Source organism: Acromyrmex echinatior, chromosome 18, assembly GCF_024713525.1.
Source record: "Acromyrmex echinatior isolate Ae372 chromosome 18, ASM2471352v2, whole genome shotgun sequence".
Lineage (NCBI taxonomy): Eukaryota > Metazoa > Arthropoda > Insecta > Hymenoptera > Formicidae > Acromyrmex > Acromyrmex echinatior.
The window spans coordinates 2,104,454-2,128,842 of NC_141869.1; the positions used below are offsets into that span (position 1 = coordinate 2,104,454).

Here is a 24,389-nt window from a genome sequence, read left to right on the forward strand (position 1 = left end):
ACATGTCAAGGCGCATGACAACAGGAGCATTTCAGTGAGGTTATGATAATCGATGTAAACAATCTTAAACAATGAAGACCGAAATGTATAATGAAATAATGATGACAATTCGTAATTTTCGAGGCCTGTCGAGAGATTGTGCCAAAGTGTTAAAGGAGAAATTTAACGAGTAAGAATTCCTCTTTTTATTAAGACATTAATTCTGAAGGTTAAGTAGTAAAATTAAATAATTTGCTGATTAATTAATATTCTTTAGAAACTCTCTAAAAACTTGCCGATCTAATATAATTATGTATTCTCATATTTTTAATCGATTTGGAATTATTTAAAATACTTATGAGATTTTTTATTCTTACATAGCATCCACCCAAACACGCTATACAGCATCTTATCGTTAGAAATACAACAGAAAATGAAGAACAATCACGTCAGACTGTTTGGAAACAATAAAAATTATTATGACAGGTAAAATGGCTTTAAAATCATCATAAGATTATACATATATCAGAAAAAATTTACTTTTTTAAATCCAATTATTTTTAATTCACTGTTTTTAAATCCTAGTTACTTGGAAGCAGTGCAGAATGGTGAACCAGTAGGCATTCTACTGAGGATAGCAAAAGATATTGATGCTGCACCAGCTCTATTAGCGCGTAACATTTTAGAAAAATACTGTATGCGCGAGAATGCAAATGGTAATTCTTAATAATCAATGATTAATAGAATGACAGGATAATTAATTTTAAGGCTTTTTGGACTCTAAAGACATGTAAAATTTTATTTCAGTTTCAAAGACTCTAATTTCCAAACTATTTAAGGATACTACACTGATTGATGATAAGGATCTCGCGTACGAAATTTATTTGGTAATTAATCTAAGAAGATATATAATGTTTTATAAGAAGAAATTACATATCTTGATTATTAATTTAATGTATCTAATTATGATGTAAATTAATCCACATATTGATTATTAATTTATATATCTTGGAAAAAAAACTCACTATTTTCTTTTTATAGTGTACATTATACGATGATCTGTATGGACCTATAGCTGATGCAATGGGAATGTAAGTGTCCTTCATTACATCTGTTAACAGACTTTACGTTTATATTGCATTTTCTAATATTATAGACATTTATCGAGTAAAATTCTTTGTCCTTGTAAGGAAAGTAAAAGAAACAATATTTAACAAAGAGTGTTTCTTAGAAAACTTAATTTTTTAATTTTTATTAAATGCTCTGATACTTTCTGTTTCTCAATTTTTTTGACATAAAATTATGAAAAAATAAAACAAATTAACAAATTACAAAATTTACACAAGAGAGAAATATATTTTCAGATGCATAGGACAAGAATATGAAATTAAGCTTCAAGATTGTTTAATACAAAGAAATATTGCATTTCGTAACGAAGAGCACTTACGATTACGAGGCTACGACAAGACTCCAGATTTTAAATTGGAAGTACCGATCGCGGTGAATGGTTATGTGATAAACTGGATTGAATCTAAGGCACGATTTGGTAACATGGATGTTCATCAAAAGTATATGAAGGAACAATTCTTGAGTTATTGGAACAGATTTGGATTCGGGCTTGTTATTTATTGGTTTGGATTCCTTGACTGTCTCACCAAATCGACTGAGAAAAAGTTTATTATAATGGACCATTTTCCTGAAAATATTACATACATGGATCCGGCTTGTATCAAATCTACAAATAGTACGTGATATTATAATCGATGTAATCAAATATATTTATTTTTATACAATTATCTTTAAGATAATGATTCGGTTTGAAATTGTAAATAGATCTATGTTAAATCTAATCTTGGATCAATATTTTAATACTATTGCTGATTATTTTATCGAAACGAATCAAAATATAATTTTGTATATTTTCATATTAATTATAATTATATTCAAGTCATTAAACTATTCATACTTTCTTTTTATATTTTTCCCCAAAGTCTCGCATATTTTCCTTTTAATATCTTGATTAAGTTACATAATCAAATAAACTAAATGCTATAGTATTAAACAAATTAAAATCACAGTCGTTTAAAATAAACATGATTACAAAATATATACATATATTTTACAATCTGTCTCGTAATGAATTAATTACGATGAAGTAAAGCCATTCGACAGCATTATATTGTACAATATTTTCTTTGAATTCGAATTCTTTAATCAATGTTGAACAATTTATTGAATCTAAATCTAGCAGATCTTATCTTTCTTCCTGTTTTTATCTGATACCGTATACTTGTCATAACTTTTTGTTGGATCAAAGGGTTCCCATCTACTCGCTGGAAAAATGTGTTTATTCCTCTCGTACCATGATCTAAAAATATAAAAAGGATAATAAATTATAAGAAATAAAAATTATGCGAAAGAAATTATACAATATAATCGAACTATTTCTTTATTAATGAATACCTAAGTAAAACTTTTCCAGCATGTGATTCTTCAGTTTCAACAGAAGCATCATGCATAACTCGAATATCATCATGAACATCAAATGTGAACAAAGGCCCACTCTTTCCTCGTGCCTAATTGCAACATTAATGTATTACATATTAAAATAAGATATCAACATTATGTTGCTTGGTAAGCTTTATTATTTGAATATTTTTACCTTAGTTACAATAAAATCATAGAATGTATAATGATGTGGCAATATAAGATCCTCCTTGACATACATTAACTGATCTGCCATTACTGTTTTAAGCTCACTAAATTCACGTCTCAAGACTTCCAGACATCTCTGAAGAAGCTGATAGATAGAATTACCTGTGTGTGAAAAAAAGGAAATATTTTAATAAACTCATGAAGTAGAATTATAGATTAACATATTTAGAAAAACATATTTTTATAATTTTATAATTCTCTAATAACATTAAGATGTTTACCTTTCTTCATTATAACACTTCTACGATGGCCAGATCCATCCCAATAACTAAATGTGATTTCAATCTCTTCTTCCTTCAATGCATTCTGCTTTCTAGCCCATTCTTGTCTCAATTCTTCCCTAAGTTTATTTTCCTCCTCTTCTCTTTCCCTATCTGGTAAGAAACTTGTATCTACATCTGGATTTTTTTTAATCTTCTTATTACATCGAGTATCATCTGATTTTATAGATTTTTCTGCATTGTTTTTGTCAGAAACTTCAGTTTCAGTTTCAGTTTCAGTTTCAGCTTCAGCTTCAGCTTCATCTTCATTTTCGTCTTCATCTTCATCTAAATTAAAAGACAACGCTTGAATCTGTCTTTTCTGTTTGTTCTTTTCTGCTTGTTTTGCCGCTAATGCTCTTTCCTTTTCCTGTTCTTTTTCTCGTTCCTTCTGAGCAAGCTTCCTCTCCCGTTCTTTCACTATATTTTCCTGCTTTGCTTTCATCTCATTTAATGTGACCAAACCAATTGTGGAAGTCTTTAATTGTTGTTCAACCGCATTGTAATGAGTTGCAAACTTATTTTCTATATTATGAATCTTTAAGTCATCTTCTATTTTCTTCTTTCGTAATTCTATTTCTTGTTGTGCAATTTCTCGCTTCTTCATCAGCTGCATGGCTCTGCCAGCTTCGCTGGCTGCTCCTTTGTAATGTGCCATGTTTTATAGAATAATCAACTACTACTTAAATAATAAGTATAGGAGTTTCCTGTCTCTACCAAATTTATTACAAGATCCACCAAATCTAGATAAAAATATATTATATTAATATATGATGCAATATCTAAAAATTTCATTTTTAAAAAACTTAAACTGAAGAGTTTTATAATTTCAAAATTTATGATACTCTTAGAAAATTTTCATATTTTTCAATAATTATAATGAAATATTAATTCATGTATATATATATATATATAAATATACACTTTCCATTATTTACCTGTAGTGTAAGTCTTCAAATATTTAAAATGTATTGAACACGATAAAAAACGAAAGATTGTGAGAAATGTTAGAATTCACAGACGTTTACACAGCTATCGAGCTCACATTCTTAGCATTCTCACAACATCTGCAAACATCTGACCATTCTGACCACGCTGAAATGAGAAAGGTTCTAGACGTACGCACAGTGCAGCAAACATTCAGTATTGAAAATCCTAAAACAAGAATTATCGTCAATTGTTATTCCATTGCTCGATGCTCATTTTTAGCATCGAATGGCGTCAAATAACTTAATGTATTCTATATTTCTTCTAATCTAGAGCTAGAAAAATAAAGAGTAAGTTAAACCGAGATTAAAATTATTTACAGTTGGAACTAATTAATTTGACTTAATCAGAAATTTGTGAAACGGATTTTTTATGAAAAAAGGAATTTTCTGTAAAATAAATATATAATTTATGACAACAAGCAAATTTAATTCGTTGCGTCTGGAATCGGTTCTTGTTATAAAGATATTAAACATCATTATAAGAGATAATAGAAAACTTTACCAGTTTATCGATAAATATAAAATTATACAGTTATTATAAATTATATAAAGACTACATAAATATAAGTATTTTAAATAATTTAGAAATTTTATTAGATAGAAAAAAAAATTAATAACGTAAACAATGATAAAGCAATCATTATCTCGAACAACCGCGACTTACGAATATCTAGACACGGCACATACGTTCGAAAAATGTTCACATAGTAACAGGTATGCGTTTATAATAATGCGCGAATCATTATCTTATCTTTTTCAATCTAAGTACATCTAAGATAAAAGCCTCCGACGAAAGCTTCTTTTGCAATCTCCCTCACTTCTACATATATTCGCTCTTATTTGGTTGGTTTGGTAAGTGAATAGCCCAAAATTTCTCAAAACTCTGATTATTACTTTATCGATAACTTTGTTCTTACGATCACGAATCATTCGAGATTCGAAGATTCAGAATTCGCTGCATTTCATTGGAAACGTACGAATCAAGCTGTTTATTTATATTCGGCATTAAATAGATTATTCCATATTGCTTTGCTACCGTGATTGATTTCAATTGTCTAACATTCGTGACCTTTCAGATGTTCAAAATTATGTCGAAGTCACGAGTTTCGGTTGCATTCAGATTAATCGCGAATTGCAAGAAATTGTATTCCACTGATTCCACATTGCCGTGTTCTATGAAGATTGCTCACAAGACGAAAATCGTTCAAGATTCAACCGGATTGTATTCCCGGTGCGTTACATTCGTGAAATCTAAATTATGAGTTCTCAAGTTGTTTTGCGAAGCTATGTCAAACCGTGATATCATATTAATAACGCGTTGTTTTTTATTTTTGAACATCCAAGATTGAAACTCGTTCTCCAACTCAATTTTCCACACAGTATAAATATAAAAAAAAGAATTTAATTGTTGTTTGTGTCGCTTTTCCATTGTCATGAATGATGTCATGAATATATAAAGATCATCTTTCGTACTGTTCTATTGCGTTGAGGTCTAATCTCAATAAAGTTATATCTGTGAAGTACAGAAGCGGTGAAAAATTTATATTTTTTTTTACATTAATATTATTTTAGGTGAAAATACATTCACATGGAAAAGAATTTTTTTACACTTCCTATGTCTACTTTGGTTACAAGATGTTAAATAAACTGAACTAACATTATTTTAATGTAAAAAAAATGAACTTTAGTGTTAAACAATCTTATAACTCTACTGATCTATTTGATCTAAAATATATTTTATTTTCTTGCTAATATTTTGTTTAAAAACTTTTTCCTTGATATTTGATGACTCCAATAATGCAAGATTTTTTTCTTGAAAATTTAATTTTTATTTTTTAAAGTTTTTTAATTGTATTGGGCCAAATAAAACAGACCAGCAGGGTTAAATGTTATTTTAAGCTTTCAAAATTGTAATAAATAAAAATTACAGTATTACTACATGTATTTATATTTCCTTACTACAGTATTATTAAATAAAAATTATAATAAACTTTCAAAATGTATATGGGTAAAAATTCATCCGCAATAGATCTCAGAATTAATACAGACTGATTATTGTTTAGGACTTATTTATTGATTAACAAATTTACAAGATTTTAAGCCATAGTTGTACAGATAATTTAAATAGATGATTTCCATAGCATTTTTGTTTTTCTTTCAGTGTACAGCAACAGTGCACAATGTGTGATATAGATAAAACTTTGTATACATTGCCGAACGATCAACCTGTTGTCGCTCTGGAATGTGACACAGCCTTCAAATCTTTGACACAAAAGGAAAAATTATACGCTCATTACTTGAGCCAAGCGGCATGGAATGGAGGATTGATAGTATTAATACAGACATCGCCGGAATCTCCATTGATATTTGCACTGTTACAAAAAATATTTCTCTCAGAATCTCTCGAAGACTTGGAAAACTCCTCAGTACGCGCTGGTGTTACTCAGGAGCAATTTACGGTATAAGAAAAACTTTCTTCTTTTCATATATCTTTTTTTTATTTTTTAATTTTGCAGATTATTAAGTTAGCATTAACAACGGAATACCTTTTATTTTTCAGGCTTTCTTAGTTTACAGTTCTGGGATTTTTGCAAATGCAGGCAACTATAAGGCCATGGGCGATACTAAAATTATCCCCAATATTCCGAAAGGTTTATTTGAGGCAATAATAAAATCTTCGAAAGCTTACAAGACTAATTCTAAGGAGATGCAAGATCTATGGAATAAAATATCAGAACCCATGTTTTCCTTAAAGGGTAAATTAAAATCATTAGGATTGGGTAACAAAGGTATCACAACTTATTTCTCTGCAAACTGTATTAAAGAAGATGCTGACAAAGTCAACGCATTCATGCAATATAAAGGATTAGAATCCTATAACGCAAGATGCTTCAAGACAGTAGTGAAAGATCCCGCAAGTAACGATAATATTAATATGTATAAAATCAGACTAGCATCAGTAGAGACGTCAGATCTTAAAATAGCACTGTCCTTTGAGGAAACATTCGGAAATGCCAAGTTTAAAATTACAAGAGGAGATTACAGCAAACTCTTGGTGCCTGTTGTGGAAAATCTCCAGAAAGCCAAGGAGCATGCGTCGAACGAGATTGAAAAAAATATGCTGGAAAAATACATCGAACATTTTGAAACAGGATCTTTAGACGATCATAAGGATGGTTCTCGTCTTTGGATAAAGGATAAAGGACCGTCTATCGAATCCTATATCGGCTTTATTGAGACGTACCGAGATCCCGCGGGTCAACGAGGAGAATTCGAAGGCTTCGTAGCGATGGTGAACAGACAAATGTCTGAGAAATTCGCTACACTAGTCGACAGAGCCGAGGAATTTATCCCCAAGCTGCCTTGGAACAAGGATTTCGAGAAGGACACATTTTTGAGACCGGATTTTACCTCCTTGGACGTTTTAACGTTCGCAGGTTCTAGTATTCCGTCAGGAATAAACATTCCAAATTATGATGAGATTAGACAGTCTGAAGGCTTTAAAAATGTATCGTTAGGAAACGTTATACCTGCTCATTTGAAGGATGTTCGTGCGATTCCATTTTTATCTGATGCTGATCAGGCGTTGATGCATAAGTATAGGGTAGCTAGCTTTGAGGTGCAAGTTGGTCTTCACGAGCTTCTCGGTCACGGTACCGGTAAATTATTTAAACAGATGGGACCGAACACGTACAACTTCGATTATGATACTGTGATAAATCCTCTTACCGGTTGTAAAGTAGACAAATTCTTTTTGAAAGGAGAAACTTACGATTCTAAATTCGGTTCTCTGGGATCCACGTACGAGGAGTGCAGGGCGGAGGCAGTCGGTCTTTACTTGAGCTTGGAGAAAGAAACGACGAAAATATTCGGTCATGAGGGACAAGTAGCGGAGGATATAATCTATGTGAACTGGTTATCTCTACTGTGGAGTGGTTTTGCAAAGGCTTTCGAGATGTATCAACCATCCACGCAAACATGGTCCCAAGCTCACTCTCAAGCGCGTTATGTTCTGCTCAGAGTGTGCCTGGAAGCGGGCCAGGATTTCGTCAATGTTGTCGAAACTGAGGAAGGAACCAACCTCCGTATGACTGTTGATCGAAGCAAAATCTTCACGGTCGGCAAAAAAGCTGTCGGAGATTTTCTCCTGAAGCTGCAAGTTTATAAGAGTATGGGAGACTTTGAGTCAGCTAAGGAAATGTACGATAGATACAGCGAGGTACCTGAAAACGGACCATACCCATGGGGCAGCTGGAGGGACTTAATCCTGTCTCGTAAAGAACCAAGGAAGATCTTCGTTCAATCAAATACATTTATTGACGGTTTGTATCAAAGAAAATCTTATACATTATTGCTATTCTTTAAATATTTGTATTATCCATATATACTTGTATGATATTTTCATAAATCTAATTTTTTTAGACCTTGATTCTAATAACGTGATACTGAAAAATTACAAGCCATCGTTCGCGGGGATTATTCAATCATGGATGGAAAGATTCCCAAGTTTAGATGTATCTAAAACGTTGATAGAACTCTGGGAAAAAGACAAACAACATTTTGAATCGGAATATTACTAAAATAATAATTTTGTTCAAACTAAATTCAAGACTAAATCGTTAAAAATTTCATGTAACTCTGTACGCTCTTTCGTGTCTGGCTATTTACCAGAACAGCAGATGTTACATGTTCAGAAATATTACTTTTTTACTTTATTCTTTACTAAAGTACTAATGGTCGCGTTTAAGAAATCAGTTTCTTCTTTTATTATGACTTCCAATTTTCATTATAGATTCAATACCAGTGAAAAAAAAATCAGTGAAAAAGTGCGTAAGTCGAATAAAAAATTTTAAATTAATACAAATACACTCACACGCAAAAAAAACGGGCCACAAAAATTTGTGCAAAAATTTAGTGGCTTGTTTTTTTTTGTATGTGAGTGTATATGTTAGGAATGATCACAATAATTTCATTAAAAATTTTTTTCAAAAATCTTTTTTCATACTCTTACATTGCAGCTCTGCAGAAGTTAGTAAATATTTTGCGATTGGATTATATTTTTAGATCTAATTATTCTAGAGGAATAGTTCTATTTCAGCAAAAAAACTTCTCATATTCTACTAAACGTGACCATTGATTATTCAGGATTGAATGTGTATATATGGTGCGTGTCAAGTTAATTTTTTTTAAAGTTGTATGACTGCAGATCTTGTATCATATTGTAATCCACAATATTCCACGACATTCTAGCGCGATATTTGTCACTAATTTATCCTGTTCAAGACTTGGACAGCTAATTTAGCGCTGAATGTCTCGAGATGAGTACGAAAGGATGTATTTATGCCGGGGTATTCATAGTCGATTCTTATTTCAAAATCGTGAATACGTTTCGTGTAATGACTGGGCCAATTTTGTGACTTTATCACCATGTCATATGGATCATCATGTGTGATCCACAGTATTTTTGTTTGCATTTATTTGAGTAACATGTTAGACAAGTCACTGGAGAAATCCAAAGAAATTGTGGTAATTTGATCCACTGAAGTGAATCATAAATCTAATAGAGGACAAGAAAAAGAAGAAGAGTAATATGTACCTGTATTAAGTAACATACGTTTAATAATGATAAAAAAAAAATAAAATCTTATTCTAACAAAGAAGACCTAATATAACAATATTATATTAAATATTATAATGTATCCACGTATGAGGTAAAAAAATATTTTATAATTACGTTTTTTTTTATAACCAGAATATTAAACTGAACAGAAAATTCACATCTTAAAATTATATTTAAGATGGTCCTTATAAATATAAGAACCGATTATGAATGCCAGTCTTACAATTGGAAATATTCCGAGGAAATATTTGTATATGTAATATAAAGATATCTATACGTTGTATATGAATATACAATTATTTTATAAATACAAGTTGAAACATTGTAAGTCTAATTGTATTATAAATAATATACAAGTATTTTAAATAATATACAAGGTGATTTGTAATCAATGTATGAAACATTAAATAAACATAATAACGTATGAATGTTGCAATTAATTAATACTTGACATTCGTCATTTGAATCATATCAATCGAACATGCAAGTATTTGAAAAAATTTTATACTTATTTTTTCATATAGGCAAAATCTATTTAAATCTGTTTTTCGTAATCATTAGGGTTCAAACATAATGAAAGGAATAAGAAAAATAAGGAATAACAGATTTCAACTTATTAAAAGCCGTGTATTCTTTTTATAATAGATTGAAATCTGTTGTCCTTTTTATTCTTTATTCATTTCATTATGCCTGAGCCTTATACTTCTGACCTTGAAAAATGAAGTATCTAATCAAACTTTTAAGGAAAAAGAAAAATAAGAAATACAAAAGGTTCACCTACAAAGAATGAACTTTATACAACTTAATGGTTGAATATTTTTATGTTTTTGATTTTCCCTCTTTTTCTTTAAAATCTGATTGGATGCATTCAATACTACTATAGGTGAGTTCGGGGAGATGCTATTAGCGCTATTGTTACAGTCTATCCTTGTTTTACGTTTAATAAACAACGAAGATGGAATGACAGAGTAGCACTAATAGCATCTCTCCGAACGCACTATAGAACTCTTGCCTGTCTACAGATTTATTTTTGGATTGACCGAAATATGCCAATTAATTGCAAGATCTCACTGAGTACTACTGCATTTCAGACATAGTATTCATTTTATGTATAAATTTGTTTGTGTTGTTTGAAATTTTTTAAATTTCCGCATTTGAAACGATTTAAAACGAAATAAACACAATATCTGGCGGAAAAAAAGCAACGATTCTGAGTGCAAACAATACAAATATTGATCTGTTCGTGTTCGCACTTTTTGCACGTTGCACGCGCATAGAAGTCCATCTGATGCAACTAAAGTCTGTATCTCTATATATATATCTATACTCCATGCTGCATGCTGTTAAATCCGAAACTGAAAACTGCTGAAAACCCAACTTTTGGCGGCAATAAGCAATAGGAACGCGTGGAGGAAACAAGTATTTCGAAGTACTTCAAAATGGAAGACAAGGAATCTTTGCGGAAATTGTTCCTGGATTTAGGTTGTGAAATTGAGAATGATGCCGTTCTCGATAAATGTAAGTACTTTCAAGATTTACTGCAATTTTTTCAACTCTAACGTCAAAATCATGTCTTGTCTCGACTTGTCCGGATCACGTTACTTGTCGAAAACTTAATTTTGATTGTATTAAAGATAGAGTTGTAACTTTGAATTGCATCGAATGGTCAAACGAATATATTTTTTGTAAAACAAAAACATTTCATGTGATTTAAAACGGATGTTCAGACTTTCGTTCTCGTATAACCTCACTTTTGAAACCGAGGAATCCTTCACTTTACATTGGCTATAAATAAATACTTAACCGATTTAAAAGAACGCCAGTATTATTGATGCCAATTAATATTCATTGTAACTGAACTTAATCGTTTACATTTTCTTTTAGTTTTTTTACAATAAATAAAAAGAATTTTAAGTTAAACGTCCGATTAAAGTTAAACAATGTTACTCGAAACTTGAACTGAAGTCAGAACAGAAGTTCCTTTGTTTATCTGGATTTATAGAATTTTAGAATAATATAATTTTGGAATAATATAGAATTTTGGAATAGAAATATTTAAGATTCTGTTCACAAATATTTTTAATCGAGAAGCAAACGATTTTGATTGGAATCAGTCTTTCTTATATCAGTTTTTCTTATAGGTTTTGAATTCTGCAACAATTACGATGTGGACCTGGATAAGCTTACGGAATTGTGGCTTACATTTTGCGTCAATAACGATGCGGATATCCAGCCTACTATTGATAATCTGATTAAGATGGAACATCTGATATTGAAGAAGGATTATAAATTGAAAGAATCACATTACAATGAAAATGACGATGTACTCAGCATGTATGGCTGTACTGAAAGTGGACCATCGTCTAAAGTGAGTTTTTACAATTGTTTTCTACATCAATTTTATATAAAAAGTGGATAAGTTGTTAACTCTAAGCTTCAGTTGGAGATAACTTGTAATAAATTTGACTAATATATAGTCAAATCATGCTTATAATGTGTTCATAGACGTTTATATAAATTACAATGATTATTCAAATTCATTTATTCGAAATAGATCGAAAATTAGAGTATTTGTCTCAAAACTGTATATATTTTTGATTTTATAATTAGAATTTATTTTAATATTCTTTGACTTAAAGAGTTCAAGAATAAATAAACAATGAATCAAAGAAATGTTGACGGAATAGTATAAAATTTTATGAAAATGTATTTAGTATTAGATTTGTGAAATATTTGAATATAAAATACTGAATATAAAATTGAGGAGACTATGTCAAAAATGTATACATATTTCTGGCTTTATAATTGTAATTTATTTTAATATTATTTTAAAATTTAAGAATACACGAATAAACGCGAAGCAAAAAAATTGATAATACGAATTGTAAAAAACTCTAAAACTAGAAAAATCTAAAAAATTCTTCAAAATATTTGTGACTAAATGTGAAGAGATTGTTTGTTCAAAAAGTGTACATATTTTTAGCAAATTATAATTTATTAGATTATAATTTATTTTAATATTTTTCAACAATTTAAAAATATATAAACAACACGTAAAACAATTATTGGCAGAATAATACAAATTCTAGAAAAATCTAGAGAGAGACGATCTTGAAATATTTCTCAATAATCTTTTAGGAAGAGTACCTACTTAAAAAATAGAAATTTCTTTTCTCGAAAAAAAATAGAATCCTTTCAATTATTATATTATTATTCACTCTAAACAATATCATAAATCATTTAAGATAAATATCTATCTGAAAGATCTTATTTTTCTTTTGAAATTTTTTCGAAAATTTCTTCTTTATCCTAAGAGACCTTCGACCTTATGAATAGCATTACTGGCATTGTTTCAGTAGAACCTTTCAAGTACCTGAATAATTTATCTACTATTAACATTGTCTTATTATTCGTGATGGATCCTCCGTACAAAATGTCTCTTTATAAATTTCACATTCCATTCACGACATCGTGCTGCATTTTATTCTCGTCAGATCGAAGAATTTTTCAAACTCGTCTCTCGACGGTATCGAAAAAGGAAAAAAAAAGCGATTGAAACAGCGTTAGAGAATCTCGCGTGGTGGCACTGTAATTCCCGCCAGAAAAATCGCTCAGGTAGATTTTTCCCCCGCCCCTTTCACGTCGCTCCACATTCGTGGCTCTCTTCACGAAGGATCTCCCTGGGGAGGGAAGGGGGGGAGGGCAACCCGTTTCCATTGGCGGAACGAGGACGAAGAGCGCGCTGTGTGACTGGAGGGCGGGAGGGAGGGGGAAGGTAGGTTCTTCCTCTGTCTCCCTCCTCTCTCCTCAACGAGCCGAGCAGATCTCTTTCGAAGGGCACGATTTCAGTTTTCAAGGACTCCGGCGCGTCGTTTGTTGGTTCGTCGTTTGTTCTCTCATATTTAATCGCGTGTCTCGTCACTTCGTCAGTGCCGATAATCACGCGCGATCCACACTCCCGACTGTTCGACGATTCGTCAAATTGGTACGCACTTCGACGATCGCGTTACACTCGGTATCGGTCGGCGCGACGATATCGAGCTCGGTATCTCTCGATGGCGTCGGGCAACAACGCGTCACCGCCATCGGCGTCCGACAATCGCGTCTTCGCGAGTGAAATTACCGGCCCTTCGAAGAGTTGGACTCTTCACGCGACGATCGTCTCGGAATCGCGCGGGAAAACGCAAATCGACGGCTTCGGGAAAACGTTGTTCGCGCGACGTCGACGATTACGTTGACGTGATGGTGTGGGAGAGGAAACACGAAGCGATAACGACGGCCATGATGGTTCGGTTTCGGCTTGAGCGAGAAGCTCGCGAGTGCAACAAGCAAGTCCCGCCGATCGCGCGTCCATGTGTTCGAATCCTCGCGAGAGGAGGATCGAGATCCAGCGGAGAAATTCGGAAGGAAGTGAGAGGATCGAAGCTTCGATTCCGCTCGATCGTTCTTCGCATCGCGATCGCTCGTGACGCGCGCGCGCGCGCGCATGCGTGAGAAAAGGCGCCGCGTCGCGCGGACGCGAGTGCGACGACCGTTGGCTTCAACGAATCCTGTTGATTCGCGCCGCTGCAACGCTACAACCTGTTGCTCCGACAACGAACGATAAAGGTATTCCCGTAGTCTGTTCTTTGCAGAGAACGCGCTGCTTTTTCCACTTCGAGGGAAGTAGGTATATAATTAAGAGTGTAATTAGGTATGAGAGAGAGAGAGAGAGAGAGAGAGAGAGAGAAAGAGAAAGAGAGAGGAAGAGAGGATGAGAACACAAAGAATACTGAACGAACAAACCTCACAGTGCTTCCTTTTCTACTCGATATCGATTTTGTGAATTGGATTCCGGATACGAAGAGCTCGCGTTGAGTAATTGAAAAAAATAATTCTTTCATAATTCTTGCACAAGAATAGAAGTTTTTGTTATTTATTCGATATAATTACGCGTTTCTGCAAATGTGGATTAACTTTAATTTTGGTTCAATTAATTTTTATCTTTTTCTAATTCTTGGAATTAGAAAAAGACAAAGAGCTAATTGAAGATTAAAATTAAACTACATTGGTAGAAACTGGTTTAAGACTTGATTTCATCAAGGTAAGATTGATTTTGATCTCCGTTTAATTTATTCATTATTTATCTTATTTGAATTCTAAGAATAATGCCCATTTCCTCATGAATGTAGATTAATTTTAATCTCGGTTTAAACTTTTTCATTTTTCAATTCTAAGAATTAGAAAAAGAAAAATAAGTCACCGAGATTAAAGTTAATTTTTATTGTTGGAACCAATTCTTAGAATTTAATAAAATAAAGAGTAGTCTCTAAATTCTTTGGGGTGGAATCTTACTTTATAAAATTAAAGAGTAAAAATTGAGCCAGTCTTGAAAAAGAGAAACTCTATTTTTAATCCTTAACAGTGAGATTTCGCTGTTTAGAATAACAACACATGAATTTATTTTTGAACTTCTTGTACGGTTTATCTTTTCTCTTTTTCTCTCTAATGTGGAAAAGGAAGAAAGATGAATCATGCAAAAATTTCAGCTAAAAAGAACAGACCTAATTCATTCTAAAGGTTCTAGACAGTAAATTGAAACGAGATTAAAATTAATCTTGCATTGGTGAGGAACTGGGACTTAAAATTACAACTTAATACATTAATCCTGATTCAACTTACTCTTCATCTGTTTCTAAGAATTCTTAGAATTTTTCTAATTTTTAGAAAAAGATGAACTTCAAGTTAAATCGGGATTAAAGTTAATCTGGTAACGGACGTTAATGTCATAGGTGGGATTTGAATTCTATCATTAAAGATCATTAAAGTATAATATTTTAAATATTGCAGTAAAATATTAAATACTACCAAAACGTAGTATTTTCGATTTAATTTTTATCAGCGCTAAAATTTTAATTGTTATTCTCGACGCGAATCTCTTAAATGGGATATAATTTCTTATAGAATCCGTGAATTTTTTTATTTAATTACTTTTACTAATATTTATTTCTTTAAAAACTGTCAACAAGTACATACTTTTTATTCCTTTTGCTTTTAGCGTATAAACTCGGAATTTACTGAAGAAGTTTTTGTAAGAAGGAAAACAAGTTTCTCTGGCCTTCTTTCGCATTCTTGGACGATCTTTTTGACTACCTCACGGCGTTGAAGGGTCGAAATTTCCCAGCGGACCTTTCACTGGTGGCACAAAACCCTCGGTCGGCTTTTGTCGGCATTCGTTCCGTCGTGCACTTTCTCCTCGATCGGATCGCTGTGGAATCGTCGAGAGACGCGCGTTCCCGCCGATAAGCTACGCGAATAACTTCGTGCCTAGCGATATCGCATTTGACCGACGGGTTCCTCGCGCGCCCGCGCGCTCCCGTTGCTGTCTCTCCATCAATTAACCACAATTGAACAACAACTGTTCCAATCTCTTCCCTCGCTCGCACGGCTTTCGGCTCGTTGCGCGTTTTTTTCGTCTCCTGGTCTTCATGCCGCGTGACTTGGGCGAGAGATGGATCGATATTCGCGGATGTTCGAATGGATGTTGCAACGGGTCGGTCGGTCGGTCGGCGACACGATATGTCGTAAAACGGATCGAGAGATGTGAAGAATAACCGGGACATTGGCGAGAGTATTGGCGAGAGCGAGATGTCGACTTATAGTGGACATTAAAACGAGTGTAAATCTCTTTTTCGTAAGTAGCTCCTATGTATTTGTTTGTCTCGAATCTAGAGGCCCATTTTAGAGAATTTATTAGAATATTTATAACTTTATTGAGCGACACTTGGTGAATTTGTTCACTTTTGTAATTTCATCTCGTTTCAAAAAGAAGTAAATATATATTATGAATATTATATGAATTGTTTGATTAATTCTGTAGTTTTTTTAGATGTGATTGTTGATAAACTAATAGTTTATGTAAATTAAAGAAAGAAATAGTAAAATTTTATTTTTTATTCGGATCAGAAAAGATTCAATGTTGCAATATTTTTTCTGATAAAGTACATTTTTAACAAGTCTATGTTAGTACATTTAATACTTTTAATATTCAAGTAATTTATCACTTTTATTTATAAAAGATGAGAATATTTGTGAAATTTACTTATATTAAATGGAAATGTCTAGACTATTTCTTTGTTGATTTTATATTTCAGTTCTGTTTAACTAACTGTTACTGTTTGTTCGCTAATATTAGTTCGTCAATATTGATTAAGAATCTGTTTTGCCCTCGCAGACACTTGAGTATACAACAATGTACTTTCCGTTGTCTTAAAATTGTAGAACTAATAGGAAAGTCAAATCAAAGAAACAAGCAGACGTATTCGGATTTTGAAGACTGATTCCTCGAAAAGAAGACGAAGTGATTTCGTTTTACGTATTCGACTTCAGGTCTGTTTTTTATAACCAAAATAATGTACATTCTTTGTATTTAAGATAAATTAGATGATTGTTTGATATTTCGGAAAAGTGAGAAGCAAAGTTTTAGTTTAGTTCCTCAGGTAGCATGGAACATTCCAGAAGTATTATTGTGATGAAACAAAAGACTTTTGTTGTACTGTGACTCAGGTAACGTGGAATATTCCAACAATATTGGAACAACGTTACATCTAACAAAGTAAAATAGGTATATGTTTAATATTTGAAAAGCGAGAAGGAAACGAGAAAGTTTTAGTACAGTCCTTCAGGAACATTCTAACTGTATTGTAATATTATTGGAATGTTCCATAAGATACCTGGGGAGTCTGCACTAAAACTTTCTCGTTTTTTTTTATAAATATCAAACATATCTATTTTATTTTATTAATACATTGCAACGTTACTGCAGTATTGCTACCTGAGCAATAAAAAGTAGAGCAATAAAAAAATTGTTTCTTATTTTTTATCCAAGATAGTAATTGCCAGAGTTAATTTCTTCTCCGCTGCCTAGAATATTCGAATTAAGAAAGAATCTCTACATTTCTGAACAAATAATGTCCGGATCGTATTGTCTTATTTCCCAAATATGATTATGTAAATGCATGTAGGGTATATATAGTAATAGACATGGTCATATAAGTTGGTTCAATAATAATATATTTTTATTATTGAAGAAAAATTTTAATGTAAATTTTAATGTGCATTTCGAAAAGATCTCTTCTCGAAAGTTCATTTCGAGCTTTCTTCAGTTCGTTTCTTTGTTATTCCAAATTTTTTGTTCCACCCTCTCCCTCTCTCTCCGACATTTAGTTACCTGGAGATCAATTATTTATCTTGAAACGAGGTAAAAATGACAAAAGTAAGTGAATTTACTAGAATACTTAATTTTATTGATCAATATTTAATGCATTTATTTACTTTTATTAATTTTTACCTCATTTTGAGATACATAATTAATTCTCTGTTTTTATTTTGAGTGCAGAAAATATAACGTAGAGTAGCTACAAAGAACAGACTATGCGTACGACGAAAGAAGAAGAAAAAAAAGGAAGAAGGGTAGAGCGAGAGGAAACGTATCACGTGCGAACAAGCTTACGCTTACTCGCAAGCGCATGCGCTTGAACGGAGCGACTCTGATCCGGAGAGATCGGACGGCGTCGGACGCGGACGAGCGGGATCGTCTCTGAACTTGATTGAAACAATGCGTAATACAGGGTGGACGTTAAGAGCGACCAGGTTAATCACAGTTAACCTCTGTACAATGGCAAGCAACGTCGTATTCTTTCTCGTATTCTCGCGCGCACACGGCAACCGTTTGCAAGATCAGCCGGTTCCCTGCCTTCTTCCCTCCCCCGAAGAAAATGCTGGAAAGGGAGATCCACGCGGGAAAAGATTCTTTTCGAATTTGCCGAATGAGTGGCGGTCTAGTGCACGGTCGATAAAGTTGTGACTAGATCCACACTCATTAAGCACGTTCGAGCATCGCAGCCATCGTTTTGGAGGGAAATCAGGGATTCCCCCGAGGAACATCGTGTGACCTCTTTCAAAAGCCTTTCTGGCTATTTCTGCACATTGGAGTTTCCTCCATAAATAACCGATTTAGACAGATTGATAGATCTTTCGCTTCGACGAGGTTTCTCTCGCGAGCGATTCGACGAGATTATCGCTATTATAGCGATGGAACATGAGGAATGAAATAAGTTATCATTCGAAGACTCGTCTAATTCCATAGACGAGTATGGATGTGGTGCACGTGCGTCTTATCATTTCGTGACTAGATACATACTCGTCTACGGCAATCTGTCTCGGTATCGGAAGCACCTCCAATGTGTGCGTCGAATGTGTGTGCCACTGAGATATATCGTTATCTGTATATTATATCAATGTATTTCGTAAGACAAACTTGTCCTTGCAGATAGATTGGCGACGGAAAGTCTCGTTGTTTCGCCGTGGAATTCACGTAGAATTATACCTGTACACTTGTATGTATATATATAATATATATATATATACATATACACACAAAGAAATGTATGCAGCTTTGTAAGAAAGAATTAAAGAAGTAGTTGGAGGACCTTCTCCTGTAAGAATGTTAATACTAGCAATCATTTTAATAATAGTGATTTATTACGTGTATCTTGGCAGTAATGATTTTCAGAATAAACAAGTTTAATAGAGATGCGCAAAAGTTGAGTTAACAAGATTGCAGCTATGAGAAAACGCATCTAATAGAAATTCAAGAATATGAAAGTATATAATAATAATATGTGTATGTAGGTATAATTCGTAATGTAAAATAAATAGAGTGTAAAAACAGCAAAAGCGCTAAATAATAGATATAATTTTATTTAATTAAAATTAAGATTAATATTAAGATAAAACGAGTTTCGGATGATTTATAATACGTGCGGGTTTTAGAATCGAGTATTAGAAATATAATTTTATTAGATTTATACTTGTTATTAAATATATAATAATAATAATGATGTTTATTTGTAATTTTATTATATATATTTAATATTTTATCTCTTTACGTGTACTGGGAAATGGTGGAATCGTCGCGATCTCATGTAAATAATTGAAGAGTTTACTTCTGAATCGTCTTATAATATTTTACAAAGCGTACACAAAATTATTCGTTTCGAAACTTATTATAATTGTAAATAATCTCCACTTTTGAACAGCTTGGATAAAAGGTGGTTCCAAGCTAAACTCTTTAATTAAATACTCGCGTTTGTATGCCTTCACGTCATTCACGTAATATCATCAACTGACGTGGGTTTGTTCAGAACATGACGAGTAACGCGGCTTCTTTTTTCTCATAGCGCGCACGAAGAAGTCCTGAGGTAGAAGTCGATGCGGATACACGGGCTGATAAAACAAGAGCTGCGGAATACTCGTTTTCACCAGCTACTTGCACTGAGAATTCGTAAGTAAATTTTTTTTGGGCAACGGGCTGAGCCCGCAATTTTAAGAAAAATTAAATATGGAATATTTTTGCGTTGAATAAAAAAATATAATGTGAAATAGACGCATGTATGCTTTGAAGTTTTTGTCCTTTTAAAAAAATTGAAGCTAATAACATAATGATCGTAAAATTGTATGTAATTAAATATATAAGTGAGTGAGTGAGTGAGTGAGTGAGTGAGTGAGTGAGCGAGCGAGAGAGCGAGAGAGAGAGAGAGAGTGTGTGTGTGTGTGTGTATCATATATAATTTTCTAGATTTTGTTCTTTTCACTTCTTAATTTGAAACTAACAACATAATTTAATATATTAAATGTCTTAATATATATATATATGTAGGCAGAATAAAGATTTTCTACATTTGGTTAATTTTATGTATTGTGAACGTTTCTTTAAAATATTGTGTCGTTTGTAGAAGCGTGTCATCAAATCAGCGTAATATAACGGACAAGAAAATATTACTTTCCATCGGCGAAACCGTCTTGTCTTGGAAGAGAACAGGCAATTTCGATGTTCAAGTTACAAAGTCTGATGAACCGCATGTCCCCAGTGACGCGAGGTACATGTATGAGGTCCTATCAAGACAAGGACACATTCTCACGCATGTGTGCCAGAATTTGGGCAGCAGATTATTCAAGACATGGTTGAAGGCGAGCGGTAACAACACCGAGTTGCGTTACGTGAAGAATGTACGGAACGTGAGCCAAACGAACTTTCGGACATTCGGTCGCATCAATGCGAAAAAGGACACCACGAACACGGTGACACTGGAAGGTAGTACAAGACGGAAGGGGATCTCGGGGGCTGACACGATCGAGCTGGACTTTCGCAATGTGAAACAATACTCTGTATTCTCCGGTCAGATCGTGGCGGTCGAGGCCATCAATCCGGTAGGTGACACGTTATATGTGAAGGAGATATTCGCGAAATCGTATGCGCCACTCGCGTTTACACCGATGCTCGAATCGAGGGTTAACATTTTCGTCGCGGCGGGTCCGTTCACCCCGTCCAGCAACATGCATTATCAGGCGTTGTGGGATTTGATGGAGAGAGTTGCGTCGGACGAACCACACGTTCTGATATTGATTGGGCCTTTTCTCGAATACACGCATCCCGAAATACAGGATAATGTCATTAAGGACACGCATCAGGAACTGTTCGAGAAGATTCTCACGAGAATAATGGAGTCGACGCGGTAATGTCTCATAGAATAACTTGAAGTTTTTAATTAAGCGTTTGAAAATATTCTGATTTTCGATTATACGGATTGATGTAGATAAGAAGATAAATTTTACCTTTATTAATTAGGTATGTGATATTACAGGAGGAACACGCAAGTCATAGTGATAGCTTCTAATCGCGACATACATCACGAACCTATATTTCCAACCCCTCAGTACACAATTTTTAATCGAAAATTGTCACAAAATTATTCGAACTTAAAGGTGATGCCAGATCCTTGTATATTGGATATCGCTGATTTGAAAATCGGGATTACATCAGTTGACGTCATCAAACATATCGGGAAAGAAGAAATATCGTAAGTATACTTTTCTTACAGAGTCTAATGATCTCAAAAGTAATTAATGAACTAGACAATTTTTTCATTTAATCTAATTGAATATACATATGTATTGCTATTTATTTATAAAAGTTTTATAAATTTTTAATAAGAGATGAATAAATGTTTGCAGCAATGTATCAGGTGATAGACTTAGTCGTCTAGTTAATCATGTCCTCACTCAAACGTGCTTCTATCCCGTGTATCCTCCATCCGAGGATCTGAACGTGGACACGGAGTTATGGGAGAAGTGTGCCTTTTTCGATCAACAACCGCACTTATTGATTTTACCGTCCGATATGCGATGTTACTGCAAAGTGATCAACGAATGTATGATCGTGAATCCGGAGCGCATGCACAAGTACGCTTATGCCAGGTTGAGTGTGAAACCGGCTATCGATGGTAAATGGAGTTCCAATAATATCTCGTGCGAGATCGTCAAAGTCTAATAGCTTTAGAGTATAGTTTTAATTTATTTTTATGAAGTATAGTCTCGGACTTTTTTAAGAAACAGAAAATAATTTTTGTAAAAACTTAACAAATTTTTTAATTCTTCGTTTTTATATCACAGTTCTCAAGTATATTAAACCATTGTATGAAATATTTAAATTACCTATAAAAAAAAGTCCGATTATTCAGAAAAAATATTTATGTATTTCATTTATCAAATAATCTAATGTTTTATATGGATTGTCAAAAGATCTCTGTTTAATTTTCCCTTTTCCTTTTTTTTCATTAATATTAAGTTGATATTTGCGTACATGAGCAGCAGCAGGACTGTTTCTTTAGTACATATTTATAATAAAACTATGATCATGATAGTCAACACGCAAGTTAAAACATAGAGCACGGAATATTTAATGTTTAAGTTTTTGGAAAATGGATGTTTTCCAGCAAGATACAAGATTGTTCGCATTGTTTGAGAGAAATTCCCAAAAATTTTTACACTTAAAATAAAATGAATATATTTCAATGTTGAAAAAAAAATAAAGATGCTCAGTGCAAAGTCCAAGTAATGTTAACAGACCTATAGATAGACAGTGTAAGGGCAGGAGCGCAATCTTGCATAACACATAACACAATATATAAGAAAATATTTTATATATCGCATGACAAATTCCTTTAAGTGTGCTGCTTGATTACAAGATAAAGAATTTCTAGAGATTTAAAAAACTTCAGAATTCTATGGAACTTTTCTAAATCAACACATTAAAAAAATTTATCATACAATAAATGAAATATTAATCTAGTTTGGTGATTATTTCATCTTTGTTTAACATTGAAAAACAATAAGAGCGTCTTGCAACGCATGATAAATACATAGGAAAATTAATCAAAATCATGTATTTTTTTTCATGAAATAAAGCTCTGATTTTTTTTTACGCGTTTGTCATATCTGGGTGCTTTCTATTTGGTAACAAATTGACATAAGTGTGACGTCACTTTGTTATTCACTGGAATATTAAAAAAAGAAAGATATATATGTTTGTGTCGATTTGTGTCACTAAATGGAAAGGATCCTGTGTCTTGCTAGAAAGCACCAGATATCTAAAAAAAAAAAAGATTTCCAAATTATCGATTGAGTCTTTTGCGTCTCTCAAAATTCACGCAATTTATGTTGGAGGGCACCACGCGCCCGATGCTGCTGCCCCCGCAAAGCTCCCAGGAGTTTTTCACTACTGGTGGGCTATAAAATCGGCCATTACTTCAACATTTTTGTCGCGCACGAGGAACTACGGTCAAATCGCAATGGGGAAATCGTATTCGAGCTGATAGATCTTTCACACGGTGAGTAAACGTAACACGAAACACGCTACGTGAGCGTGTATCCTCGTATCACGGATTATTCGTCGCGGTCACCAATCTGGAGTGATTTGCCAAATCCATATCCGCCATCTTTATCGCGAGCTCCGCTTGGCTCTGCTCACGCTCCGCGTACTCGCGCGACGTATATTGTTTTTTTTTCTTCCTATCACCGCTTGTTTCATCCCTTCCTCGTGTCTCGAGGAATTATTCGTGACTGCGTATGAGGCCCGGCCTTGATCCCCCTTTGCTCCGAAGTCAGCCGCGTCACGAATTCGATCAAATCCACAATGCGTATTTCGCCTTGCGAATCGCGATAAAGCTTCTCTCTTTCCTTCTCTGTCTCGACGACAACGTCTTTCGACGATCTCGGAATCGCTTGATGCATTACAGATATTACTCCGTTCAGGTACATCGGCGAGATTTTCGTAGCTACGATGCAGTTACGAAACGGTTACGTGATAGGCGTTTCATGTGCAATGCATGAAGGAAAGATTTTCGTTGGGATTGTACATCAGCTGGTATCCGTGAAATGTCGCGAATCGAACCTGGACACCCAGTATCGACCGAGACATCCACGTCTTTATTACCGACAGTCTTTATTACCTCTCAATTTGCAATAACAATGCACGGGTATATTTAATTTTTATTGCAAAATATATTTTATGATACGTGCTAAAAAACTTTCCTATAATTTCTGTAACCTATCTTGAGACACACTGTAGCTTTTCGCGTCTTCTAAAGTCCGTTTTTATTAGTGTAGATTGACTTTTATATTTTGATTCTTATATTTAAGATTGTCTTAAGTACAGTTTTAAATTAAGATGTCATAAACTAATCAGGCTGGTATTCATAGTCGATTCTTATATTTGAGATTGCCTTAAGTTCAGAATATAATCTTAAAATGTTATATAAGCCAATCAGAGAGCTGTAATATAATTTTAAGACATTACTTAAGACTGTCTTAAAACAAGAATGAATTATGAGAGTCGCATTAGCATCTTAAGATATTATTTAAGCCGGTCTTAAAATAACGGATTATGAATATCGACTGTAATCTTGGTTCAACTAATTTTTAGAATTGAAAAAAGATGAAGAGTTA

At 33.4% G+C, this 24,389-nt stretch overlaps 5 protein-coding genes across 6 annotated transcripts in view; 4 read left to right on the forward strand and 1 right to left on the reverse strand.

Moving 5' to 3' along the window:
• The first annotated feature begins 28 nt into the window (after nt 1-28).
• LOC105147696 (Uncharacterized protein C15orf41-like protein) lies at nt 29-1,938 on the forward strand. Its single transcript, XM_011058881.2, has 6 exons — nt 29-169; nt 361-465; nt 565-695; nt 787-866; nt 1,021-1,070; nt 1,344-1,938. Exons 1-6 carry the CDS (start codon nt 72-74, stop codon nt 1,729-1,731), a joined length of 852 nt encoding a protein of 283 aa, XP_011057183.1. The 5' UTR covers nt 29-71; the 3' UTR covers nt 1,732-1,938.
• On the reverse strand, nt 1,639-15,790 carry LOC105147742 (protein FAM50 homolog). Its single transcript, XM_087415672.1, has 6 exons — nt 15,579-15,790; nt 3,893-4,109; nt 2,916-3,697; nt 2,642-2,796; nt 2,443-2,555; nt 1,639-2,347 (listed from the first exon to the last, which is right to left on the reverse strand). Exons 3-6 carry the CDS (start codon nt 3,610-3,612, stop codon nt 2,224-2,226), a joined length of 1,089 nt encoding a protein of 362 aa, XP_087271798.1. The 5' UTR covers nt 3,613-3,697; nt 3,893-4,109; nt 15,579-15,790; the 3' UTR covers nt 1,639-2,223.
• Nucleotides 4,634-9,991, forward strand: DppIII (dipeptidyl peptidase 3). 2 transcript variants are annotated; one of them, XM_087415658.1, is made up of 5 exons: nt 4,634-4,795; nt 5,020-5,174; nt 6,105-6,402; nt 6,504-8,265; nt 8,366-9,991. In XM_087415658.1, exons 2-5 carry the CDS (start codon nt 5,020-5,022, stop codon nt 8,521-8,523), a joined length of 2,373 nt encoding a protein of 790 aa, XP_087271784.1. In that variant the 5' UTR covers nt 4,634-4,795; the 3' UTR covers nt 8,524-9,991. The 2 variants fall into 2 exon arrangements, with proteins under 2 accessions (XP_087271784.1, XP_011057182.1); XM_011058880.2 differs by lacking the exon at nt 5,020-5,174 and having other exon boundaries at nt 4,638-4,795.
• Nucleotides 10,854-22,183, forward strand: DNApol-alpha73 (DNA polymerase alpha subunit B). Its single transcript, XM_011058878.2, has 6 exons — nt 10,854-11,081; nt 11,705-11,931; nt 19,784-19,887; nt 20,339-21,118; nt 21,248-21,463; nt 21,618-22,183. The coding sequence occupies exons 1-6, from the start codon at nt 11,003-11,005 to the stop codon at nt 21,931-21,933; spliced, it is 1,722 nt and encodes a 573-aa protein (XP_011057180.2). The 5' UTR covers nt 10,854-11,002; the 3' UTR covers nt 21,934-22,183.
• An 850-nt stretch (nt 22,184-23,033) lies between these two features.
• ERR (estrogen-related receptor) overlaps nt 23,034-24,389 on the forward strand; it is a 30,512-nt gene continuing 29,156 nt past the window's right edge. The window contains exon 1 of the mRNA XM_087415667.1: nt 23,034-23,272. The gene's annotated coding sequence lies outside the window, so the exon portion shown is untranslated. The remainder of the gene's footprint in view (nt 23,273-24,389) is intronic.

Excerpts from the sequence above, each read along its gene's own strand:
- LOC105147696 (XM_011058881.2), top strand. The coding sequence starts at position 72 with ATGAAGACCGAAATGTATAATGAAATAATGATGACAATTCGTAATTTT. Across the intron at positions 170-360 it reads TTAAAGGAGAAATTTAACGA|CATCCACCCAAACACGCTAT; the intron begins GTAAGAATTCCT and ends ATTCTTACATAG. Across the intron at positions 466-564 it reads AATAAAAATTATTATGACAG|TTACTTGGAAGCAGTGCAGA; the intron begins GTAAAATGGCTT and ends TTTAAATCCTAG.
- DNApol-alpha73 (XM_011058878.2), top strand. The coding sequence starts at position 11,003 with ATGGAAGACAAGGAATCTTTGCGGAAATTGTTCCTGGATTTAGGTTGT. Across the intron at positions 11,932-19,783 it reads AAAGTGGACCATCGTCTAAA|CGCGCACGAAGAAGTCCTGA; the intron begins GTGAGTTTTTAC and ends TTTTTCTCATAG. Across the intron at positions 21,464-21,617 it reads ATCGGGAAAGAAGAAATATC|CAATGTATCAGGTGATAGAC; the intron begins GTAAGTATACTT and ends AAATGTTTGCAG.
- DppIII (XM_087415658.1), top strand. The coding sequence starts at position 5,020 with ATGTTCAAAATTATGTCGAAGTCACGAGTTTCGGTTGCATTCAGATTA. Across the intron at positions 5,175-6,104 it reads TCAACCGGATTGTATTCCCG|TGTACAGCAACAGTGCACAA; the intron begins GTGCGTTACATT and ends TTTTTCTTTCAG. Across the intron at positions 8,266-8,365 it reads ATCAAATACATTTATTGACG|ACCTTGATTCTAATAACGTG; the intron begins GTTTGTATCAAA and ends TAATTTTTTTAG.
- LOC105147742 (XM_087415672.1), bottom strand. The coding sequence starts at position 3,612 with ATGGCACATTACAAAGGAGCAGCCAGCGAAGCTGGCAGAGCCATGCAG. Across the intron at positions 2,797-2,915 it reads AAGTGTTATAATGAAGAAAG|GTAATTCTATCTATCAGCTT; the intron begins GTAAACATCTTA and ends TTTCACACACAG. Across the intron at positions 2,556-2,641 it reads ATGATTTTATTGTAACTAAG|GCACGAGGAAAGAGTGGGCC; the intron begins GTAAAAATATTC and ends TGTTGCAATTAG.